This window comes from Podarcis gaigeae (genome assembly GCF_964106915.1).
Source record: "Podarcis gaigeae genome assembly, chromosome: 4".
NCBI classification, from domain to species: domain Eukaryota; kingdom Metazoa; phylum Chordata; class Lepidosauria; order Squamata; family Lacertidae; genus Podarcis; species Podarcis gaigeae.
In genome coordinates, this window is record NC_139677.1 from 53,239,558 (window position 1) to 53,250,385 (window position 10,828).

At 37.8% G+C, this 10,828-nt stretch overlaps 1 protein-coding gene across 2 annotated transcripts in view; it reads left to right on the forward strand.

Annotated features, from left to right (window-relative positions):
• The window catches only part of BRWD1 (bromodomain and WD repeat domain containing 1), a 42,938-nt gene extending 34,317 nt beyond the window's left edge, over positions 1-8,621 (forward strand). The window contains exons 37-42 of one of the 2 annotated variants that reach the window (XM_083734741.1): positions 411-580; positions 1,287-1,516; positions 2,400-2,564; positions 3,072-3,956; positions 4,635-5,516; positions 6,227-8,621. In XM_083734741.1, coding sequence (XP_083590867.1) covers positions 411-580; positions 1,287-1,516; positions 2,400-2,564; positions 3,072-3,956; positions 4,635-5,516; positions 6,227-7,269 — 3,375 coding nt within the window. In that variant the 3' untranslated portion in view covers positions 7,270-8,621. The remainder of the gene's footprint in view (positions 1-410; positions 581-1,286; positions 1,517-2,399; positions 2,565-3,071; positions 3,957-4,634; positions 5,517-6,226) is intronic. The other variant, XM_083734742.1, reaches the window with a different exon arrangement.
• Positions 8,622-10,828: the final 2,207 nt, after the last annotated feature.

A 10,828-nucleotide genomic window follows, 5' to 3' on the forward strand; every position in this document is an offset into this window, starting at 1 on the left:
AATGTTTCTGTGCCATTTACCTAACTTGTCAAATCAAGAGGGAGAAAGGAAGAAAGCAAGTGTCCAAAAAGAAGCTGATCACCCTATCATATGTTATATAATTGCAAATCTGTCTCTGTATTAAAGGCTGCACTCTTACTCCTAAGTAAATTTGCATAGGATTTCTGCCTTAATGAACATATTTCATTAAACTAGATTTTTTTTAAAGTGTATGGTCCTGTGTTGTGTGTAGTAGAAAGTACAGTTAGTACATAAATCTCTCATAATTTTTGTTCACTGTTTAAATATTTTGTATCAAGCAGTTTATAAACTCTTAAAATAATAGTAATAAATTTTTACAATTGGATCACCAAATGCAAGTGTATTAAACTTTTTTAAAATTAAAAATTAACATTTCTTTTGCAACCTAGATATATAGTATGACATTGAGATTATCTGCACTGCTTGAGGAAAAAATGAGGAGAATTATCTCTGACTTTAGAACTGGACAAAAATACAATGAAAGATTGCGAAGAAGTCAGAGGCACAATAGGAGGCTGCAAAGTCGAAGTAAATTACAGCAATCTACCAAAACACTCAGGTAAATCTTCTTCAATCTGAGGGTGTTCTTCTTTGGCAAAAGCTATTTGAGGATGTGATTGAGATGTGAAGATTGCAGTCCTGTAATGCACCCTTACCTTAGAGGAGAAGTAAAAAGGCATAGGTTTGTGCTGCTAGATAAACCATGTAAATCAGTTCATCTGATTAACTTGAGGTTTTTGACTAATGGAAGGAGCATAGTTTCAGTGTAATTTTGGATACTTTCAAAGGTTGTGCAATGGGAGTTGACCTCCTGCTCCCCCCTCTCCCCTGAATACTCTCAAAATCTGCTCTGGATTCTGGTGTATAGTGCTTCTCACATGTTTGATATGTTGAGGGACATACTACTACTATGTCGAGGTACATTTCTACTAAAATGAGCTTTCAAGGTAATTTCATATTAAAATAATATAAAATGCCAACAGAATTTAAAGGATTTAAAACTTTAAAAATATGACAAAAGTGCAATGCTGCTATTATACTGGTTAAGAGGTTTAAATATGATAAAATGAACATGTACATTGCTATGTTATAGGTGAGGCTTTCAGTTTGAGTACTTTGCATTGATTGTGTTTCATATTCAAATTAACTTAATACAATCTTAGAAGCATCTTAACGAGTGGGAAAGTACCACTGAAATAAAAATTAATTTTATAAAATTCAACCATATTCATGGACTGCATATTGTTTTCCTCCTGTTTGTCAAGAAATGCAAAGCAGAAGCAGTGTAAATCTCAGGGTAAAATTCAGTCTGAGCCAGAAGATTCTTCTAACCAAAATACCTCAAGCAGAAAGTCGTGTGTTACAAACCATAAAATGTATGCTGGCACCTCCAGCCGCAGTGTTGCCGGCATATCTTCTGATTCCGCCTCATCATTTGGGAAAAATGCACGAACAAGGAGCACAGCTGTAGCACACAGTTCTGCATTGTCATCAGGTGAGTGATCAGTTTGTGGGGAAATGGTTAAAAGAAACTTTTCTCTCTAATTGTAAATACACCCTTTGTCTTGCGGTTTAAAATTGCTCTCAACTCAAGCAGACATAACCTTAATGATAGTAAGGTAATCAGACCATACAAAATTCTGCCATTTTCCAGGTATTCTTACCTTTGGCATATTGAACTTTAATTTGTTATGCTGTACATCTTTTTGTGAACTGTAAAGTGGAAGTGCAGCTTTACATTTCTTAAATGTATACTACTTCTGTATTTCTTAATGTACTTTGTCTTTTGACTCAAGCTTTTGGCCATGTTTGCTGAGCAGATGGGAGATGCTTTAGAATGTTGAGAATGGGAAAATAGAATTTGATTGACTTAAGAATACCAAGAGTAATATGGAACAGTTTGAACGCATTGACATATCTCAAGTTCCTAGACATTAGAACTGAACCCTGTGATCATCATCTGAGGCCTTTCTTCATGTGCCCCCTCCATGAGAGGTCTGGAGGGTGGCAACATGAGAACGGATCTTTTCTGCGGTGGCTCCCCATTTGTGGAATGCTCTACCCAGCGGGGCTCATCTACTGCCTTTATTACATATCTTTAGATGCTAGGCAAAAGCTTTTCTCTATAGCCAGGCACTTTGACTGATTAAACAATCTATGGCATTTAAAATGTCTTTGTGTATGTGGGGTTATTGGTTTGTTATTTCTTTGTGTTCTTATTTCCTATTTTTGTGTTGTAAACTGCCCTGTGATCTTTGAATGAAGGACTGTATACGACTACTACTACTACTACTAATAATAATAATATAAAATATCTTTGAAGAAAAGGGGAAATCTGTTTTGAAGTCTTACTAGCATACAATTATTTACCTTTCCAGAAAGTGAGCTGGACCACTCAACAACAGCTTCATCTTCAAGTAGTTCAGAGGAAAGCAAAGAAAGTTCTGCAGAAATCTCATCCCCTATAGTACATAATGGAATATCCAGGAAAAGAAGTGATTTCAGAGTTACTAGAAACAGAGTCTATCAGCAAAAGCAAATGGGTAAGAGTAATTCAGCTAATGTTCATTGCAGAAGTTTGGGTCACTGCTTCCATTATTCCCAAGTGTATAGTTGTGAATTTACTTTGAAATCTACTTTACATTGGCACAATGGAGATCCTCAAGGTATCTTAATGGCAACAAAAATAAAGAAATATAAAACCAGCACATAAACAATGTCTGTAAACTATCAAAAACAATAATATTAAAAGCAATAATCATGGTAGATAATGGAGATGCCATAGTGCACAGTAGTATACAGTTGCTACTCAAATGGTTATCCAGAATATTGAGCTTTAACTAGCTTTCTAAAAATGCAAGTAACTCTGGCAGGTCTGCCTGAGGAAAATGCTCACCTAATGAACAGTTTCCAGGGAACACATTTCATTCAGTAAGCGGGACCTGTGTGTATTGTTCCAGAGCTTTGCATGGTTCTGAGCTTAGTGACAGGCAAATTGTACACATTTTAAAATGTTCAACATAAGTAAACCTCCTCATTTTTGTGTCTAGCTTATCAAGAGAATGGAAATAGCCAAAGAACTACCAGAAAAAGAATATCTGAAAGAGAAATGGATAATTCAAAAGAGCTGTATGAGACTTTTTGTAACAGATCTGGAAGGCACAGAAAAGTTCCACGTAGAAGTGCTACTGTAGCAGCTAATAAATTAAGACTGATGAGTGATGTAGAAGAGGAGCTATCCAGTTCAGAAAGTGTTGGTATTGGAAGCAAAAACAGAAAACTGCCTCATCGCAATGCTTCTGCTGCAGCCAGAAAAGTATTGCTAAATGACTCTGAGGAAAGTTCCATACAGTCTGAAAGTGACAAGGAAGTAGAAGAATCTAACCGAAGGAAAACCTTCAAAGCTGGTTCAGGTGCTGTGGCTGTTCGAAAAAAGCATGCTAGTGAATCTGATAGTGGGAGCTCAGATTCTGAAAATAGTGTGCAAAAAACACTAAAGGGTTGTCACGTTAATGGCCAGAGGCAGTCACAAAGAGCTACCCACTGTGCATCTCCAAAAATAAAATCCCCTGTTGAATTTTCAGAAGATGACTCAGAGGATGGGAGCATTCAGAAAGCTTCTTACCAGTTACCTTCTGCATCCAGAAGTAATAACAGAAATATCTCTGAGGCAGATTCTGAGCCAGAGAAATGCAATGGTTTAGAAAAACAAACCTGTAAAAGAGTATCAACTCATTTCAGGAAAGCTAAGGTATTAAGTGACTCGGATGAAGGACTGGAGTCAGGGAAAGAGGGTGAGCGTGTCACTTTTTCAGAGAGCAGAGGGTCTTCTAGGAAGTCAAGACTACCCAAAGATAGGTCCAAGTGCTCATCTGATTTAGAGTCTGGAACTGATAGCAGCAACTCAACAAAAAGAAGGAAAAACACCAGGAAAGGTGATGTATTTTAAATGTATAAAATGTAATTTAATGCACACTCCAGATTTAAAAATCTTTCCCCTTGTAGCTGCTCTAAGTGAAACTATCCAATATTCAGCAGAGTTTGAATTTTGATGAATAAATTATATCTAGATCATAATCTGGGATTTAAGCAGCACAACAGTTCTCAAGATAGCAATCCTGGTCGCTCCTAGTCACTAACTATTGCAGGCACGGTTGATTTAAAAGACCTTGCTTAACTGAATTTTGTTTTGAAGTAGTACATGCTATGTAATATTAAACTGAGGATATAGAACTTGTTTCTTAAAAGTCAGTATCTGGGGTGCTGTCCAGTTGCAGTATCCTACTGATACAAACAGAACTTCTATTTTCCCCTGAAAATTTCTCTCCTAAATCTGTTCTTTAGAAGCCTCTGAGAACACTTTGTTAGCTCAAGCACTAAAGTTTGTGGAACACTGAGTGTAACATGGAGTTGATTTGTTCGTGTGGATGTGGATTAATGACAGGTGGATTATATCTTACCATCAGATGCATGCATGAACTAGCTGCTTAGCTTTAATAAGTAGTCTGTAAATGTACAATTTTTTTCAATGAAACTAGCTTTTGTTAATGTTTAATATTGTGCTATACATGCCAGGTCTGCTTTTATATAATAATTTTTGCATGTCTTTATAGAATGTGTCATCCAAGAGAATGGGTGCAGGCGGTCTCCCAGGAAAAGGAGGCATGAAAGTGATTCTCAAGAAGAGGGAGTTTATAAAATACAAAATAGCAACCATCACGGTTACCGAAGATTGCCTCGTAAAAGTGCTACTGTGGCAGCTTATAAACTGAGGAACATAAATGATGTGGAAACCAGAGGCTTTGAAAATGATGAAAAGCTGAACCACCACAATGCAGTTTCTACAACTAGGAAGTCAAACAGTTCAGGGGATGGAGACCAACAGTCTGAAGGAAAAAATAGGAGATACAGCAGAAGAAAGTGTCGTCAGACTGAGTCAGCTGTTTCTGCTAAGAGATATGATAGTGAGTCTGAAAATAGTTCAGATTCTGATAGTGCTTTAAGAAGAAACAGGCATGTTAAAGCCCATGGGCGCAAGCATAGAACGGTTTGTGATGAATCCCCTAATATAAAACCCAGGGTGGAAGTTTCAGAAAATAACTCCAAAAGCCATATGCCAAAGAGCAGAAGTCTTGATAAACCTATATCTTTGCATAGTACTGTAGCCAGTTATGAATCTGAACTAGATTCTGAGTTAGACCAGTACAGTGAGGAAGTTAAGAAGAAGCATGATTCTTGGAAGACTGTAGATTCTTTTAGTAAATCGAAAGACAAAAATCGCAGCAAAGCCACTGCAAAATCTGATGTAGAACATAGAGAGGATGGAACAGACTCTCTGCCAGAAACCAAGGAACTTTCAAAAAAGCCCAAATATAAATCCGCAGTGGACTCCAGTTGTACTTCTGATTTGGAAATTGAATCCTGCTCCAATAGTAGTGATGCCACAACAGAGCAACACAAGAAAAAGAAACGAAAGAGAGAAGCTGTTAGAAAAGGTAATGTCTCATACTAATATATTTTAAATAAGTGCCTGAGGGAACTGGTAAGGCTAACACATCTATCTGCTGTTGGGAGCCAATGGACCTCTTAAAGCACTAGCTGGAAATAAAGGGCAATGGCTTGTGTTTAAAAATATATAAAGTATGTTTAAAATAGTATCAGCATTACAGAAACAGTGCCTAACACAAAAACTATTGGGGTATGTACAACCCAAAACAAACCAAGAAAATGCCTAGGTAAAATACTAGGCTTTATAGAAAATAATGGCAATGATCTGGTGTACTGAAATAGATTAAGAGAGTCTCCTTATTGGTCAAAATAAGTGTTGCAAGTTCATCCTGAATGATCAAGAATTAGAATTAGAAAGTTAAAGAAATGCCTGCCATGCTAATAGTGTAGTCTTATGCATGTCTACTCAGAAGTAAGTTCCATTGAGTTCCATGCTGCTTGCTCCTAGGGAAGCGTGTATGGGATTATTGGTGGGTACTTGCTGCCCTAGGCAGTGTGAAGTGTTTATAACATTAAAAGTCTGCTTAGAACTTTCATTATTAAAAATATTTTAATGGTGCTTAAGTTTCACAGTTGTACTGTTATCCTATATAATAGAGTTTGGTTTTGAATTATTTCTTCAGTATATCATTTGTCTAAATGCACTCATTTCTGTTGGGAATAAAGTATTTTGAAATTTAAAATTTTTCTCTTGTAGAATCAACCCGAGTGATAAGGCAAAGTCCAGTATTACTCCGGAACAGGAAGAATTGCAGAAATTCTGCAGAATTGAATAGTGAAACGAACAATATCAAAACCCCTAATGGAAAGAAAATCCCACGCCGTAGTGCTACTGTAGCTGCAAGCAAAATCAAGCTAATTAGTGATGCCAAGGAAGAGTTCTCAAGTTCAGAAGTTAGATACCCTAAAAGCAGGTACCGAAAATTGCCTCATCGCAATGCCTCTGCTGCAGCCAGAAAGATGATATTGGATGTTGCACCTTCACCCTCTGAAAGTGAAGCAGAACTAAAGGAAAGTGAGCTCAGACAGAAACAGTTTCAGACCTCCTCTTACAGAGCTAAAAAATCTAGCAGAGAACCAGAGCAGAAGCATTTGGACTCTGAAGTAGAAAGTGTGGTGGAACAAAAGAGCAGACAGAGCAGAGCCCCAAGGAGACGATCTCTCACACCTGTGCGTAAAACAGTTCCTAAAGGGAAAAAACGTGCAGTAGAATTTTCTGAAGACGAATCCTCCAGTAGCATGTCTGCAGAGCACATAGATTCAAGCCAGCCACTACTTTCTGATAACCATAATGTTTCCAAATTGGAAAAAGAAGATAGTGATAGAAATATGAGGAGTACGACAGAGACTGGAAAAGGAGAGAGAAAACAAAGAAGTTCTTTGTCAAAAAACCCTGGAACTTCAAGGAACTCAAAACCGGAACCTGATGGCAGTTCCAATTATTCTTCTGCTTCAGAATCTCAAACAGACTCAAAAAATATTGACAGTAGGAGAACTAGAAAGACAAAAAAGAGGAAAAGGAAAGCTATTTCAATAGATGACACTTTAAATGATGGCTTTTCTGAACCTTCCAAAATACCGCAGAGAAGGAAACGGCCAAAAGTGAATGAAGAGAATGATTCTGAGGAATTGGACTATACCAAGTATAAAAGAGGGAATCGACGTTCCAAAATTAGAACTAGAAATGGGGGCAGGAGAACTGTAAGATATGCAGATGATGAAGATGACTGTGAAATGTAACCTTGACAGGAAAATCTAGCCCACTTTCCTTTTGCTAGTGATACTAGCAAGACGTTGAATCTTCTCTTCCTCTAATTCAGGGAATATATTTATATTTTTCTATGAAAAAGTTAAATGTGGAGGCTCTCCTTTTCATAATATGACTTGCACATGCCTGCCTATGTAGCAGCATTTAGCACATATGCCAAAATGTGCCTCATTGTAAGGGGCAAACTTTTGTCTTCAATGGTATTTTGCTAAATATAGTAAGTGGTGGGAGGGGGCTGAATAAAACATTAGGCAAAACACAGCTTAAAAGCTGTTTGTTTAGACAGTATTATGGTGCTGCAGAGACACTACCTATGTCTTACCATATTAGCGTGTTTAAAGAACAGATGAATGAACAGCCTGGTGTTTTAAGAACCTGTATATCAGTGACAAACTAGCCTCGCATACTGTATATTGTAAACAACTTAAAAGTGGTTACTGATTTAAAAACACACACCAGATATATGAGAAATAGGCACCCAAAGTAACAACCTGTTAAAATGAGCGGTGCTATGGATTTCTGAAAAACACAGCTTGAACTAATCGGTAATTAAGGGGGATAAAACACTTCCTGATTTTATAAATATGTCAATAAAAAGCTTCGCTGTCAGATATGTGGCTTCCATACTGTAAATTTGAGACCATTAGAATACAGGTGACCACTTGAGCCTAAAATTTTTCTTTGTGTGAATTTTTGTTACAAAAAAAGCAAAAACTTAAGTTTGTGCTTTTTTTTATTCAAAATGGATTAAAACTTTTAATGCTCAGAGTGCTAGTATTTAAGGTGTTTTTGCTAAAGTTTGATGCCTAATTCCTTAAGATATAATTATTTATAACAGATAATTGGTGCACTTAAGCCACCCCAGCTCCTGATTTATTTTTTTTCAAAGTAAAGCACCTTCATGTTGGTGGTGTTTAGGTTGGCACTGTTGGAAACAAAAGTAATTTCACTTCATTATTGTATATCAAGAATGGAAGTAAATAGTAATACCACCCATTTGGATTACCTTCTCTAGGATGTTATTTAAACTTCTTCCCCTTCCTGGGGAGTGATCTCTTTGCTTTGTATGACCCCCATTTGTTCTAATTCTGTGAAAATTCTGTATAAGTATACCAGGTATTTAATTTATCTCTGTGGGTTTCTTGAAGTTTTATTTTGATAACTATTAATTCAGGGTTGTATGCGGGGTTTTTTTTTTTTATGAAACAAAACCCTGAACTACTGTCCTAGAAAGCTGGTTTTTTGTCTTCCACTTCTTGATTTCTCAAGGTAAAACTCCGGATAACATGGTTTGTCTATTAATAAAAGACTCCTAGTGATCAAAGTTCTTTATTTTTGTATGTTTAGTTAGAAACTGTACTTGATATGGATAAACTTGCACATTCTGTGTTTAAATGAAGCTTCTTTGGAGTAGATTTGTTTGTTTAGAATCCTTTCCTCTTGGCCATAAGAAATCCTAATTTCTTCATTACAAAGTTCTGCATAATGGTACGTCTGTGACCAATCTTCCATATTAGTTCAAGTAAATGACACCTGCCAACCATTCACTGTGGCTGCCAGAGGGGCCGGATGCCCCAAGGGTTCGGATGTCACTAAAGTAAAGCATACATCAAGAGTTGCAAGCTTATGGATTATTCATAGAATCATAATTGTAGAGTTGGAAGGGACCCTAAGGGTCGTGTAGTCCAACCCCTTGCAATGCATGAATCTCAGCTAAAGTATCCATGGCAGATGGCCATCCAACCTCTGCTTAAAAACCTCAAATGAAGGAAGATACTTGTCACTGTCCTTAAATTCTGATGGTCAGAACTGGACACTGTGTTCCAAGGGTGGCCTGACCAAGGCAGCATAGCGTGGTACTGTTGCTTCCTTTGATCTGGATACTATGCTTATGTTGATGTAGCCTAGAATAGCATTAGCTTTTTTTGCTGCTACATCACAATGTTGACTCATGTTAAGCTTGTAGTTTACTAAGACCCTAGATTCTTCTCATATGTTCTACAGGCAATTCAAGCGTCCCCCGTCTTACATTTGTGCAGCATTTTCTTGCTGTCTTAAGTGTAGGGCTGACATTTGTCTCTATTTAATTTCATTCTGTTAGTTGGGGCCCAGTTCTCCAATCTGTTAAATATCTCGAATCCAGAGTCTCCTGCAGCATTAGCTACCCCTCTGTTTGGTGTCATCTGAAAATCTGATGAGCACCCCCTCAATTCCTTCAAGTTGTTTATAAAGATGTTGGAAGAACAGCAGACCCAGGACAGAATCCTGCAGCACCCCACTTGTCACTTTTTTCCAGGGTGACAAAGAACCATGAATGAGCACTCTCTGGGTTTGGTCAGTCAACCAGCTACAAATCCACCTAATACTTCCTTATCCTGCCTGCATTTTACCAGCTTCTCTGCAAGAATATCATGGGGAAATTTGTCGAAGGCATTACTGTAATCACAATACACTCCATCCATAGCATTTATAAGTAGCTTGTCACTGATACACCAACCTGACCCAGACTGTTTGGCTCAGGCTGACTCCACATATTTGTATGTGATGTAAGCAGTCCACTAGTAGTTTTTGGTAAAATGGTTTGTGTAGTGTACATATTTCTATAGTTCATCACCAGTGTTTGTTAGGCATTTAACCATTCTTTGCATAATTCATTGGTTAGTTTAAATATTGGCTGTAGCCACTGTTTAATATATGATGGTCTTGTGCTAGGAACAGCAAAATGCTGATCTCCTATACATACGTGGAAGAGTGCCCCACTGAGCTCTGTTTGAGTAGACATACATAGGACTGAAATGTAGGGAACCATGAGTCTGATGCAGAGGTTTGATGGTATGGCTCGATTCCCACATGTGGATTGCATGATCAGCCTATTAGCAGTTAGGGCATTTTCACGCTAACACGAGACTATAATGAGATCATAGCTGTAATGCAGGTGAGAAGCTATCAAAATGTGTAACTACCAAAGAGGTAAATTTAATAATAGCAATGCCGGGGGGGGGGGGGACGGGATGGTAGTTAACTCATAATCTATTGTATCATGAGGGGAAACGGTACAAAACACAGATGCAACATATGTTAAAGGCTTCCCCACTCTCCAGAATCACACTGATCAAATTTGGTTGCTCCTAAGCATGTTTAAAGCTTGCTCTAAAATGTCAAAAGATCTGAAAATGGATCTCCCATATCACATGTGGTTGCCAGCACTATCTCAAGGGAGATAGGGTTATTGGCAGCAGGTAGCTTGTAAATTACGGAATTCAATCCACAATTTTAACACAAGGGTAGTGAACACAGTGCCTTCTAGATGTCGACTCTCAGGGGTTCCAACTTCAAAAAAATAATGGGGTAAGTTTCGCCCTGCATAATTGATCACATGATGCGTGCACACCATTTGAATGGCAATGCCCATCAACTTGGGAGGGGCAGGCCCCTTTAATATTTTATTGGGGGGCCCAAATCCCAAGGAGTTGGCTCCTATGTTGACTCCCAAGTCCTATCAGTCTTAGCCGATATGGTCCATTATGGGCT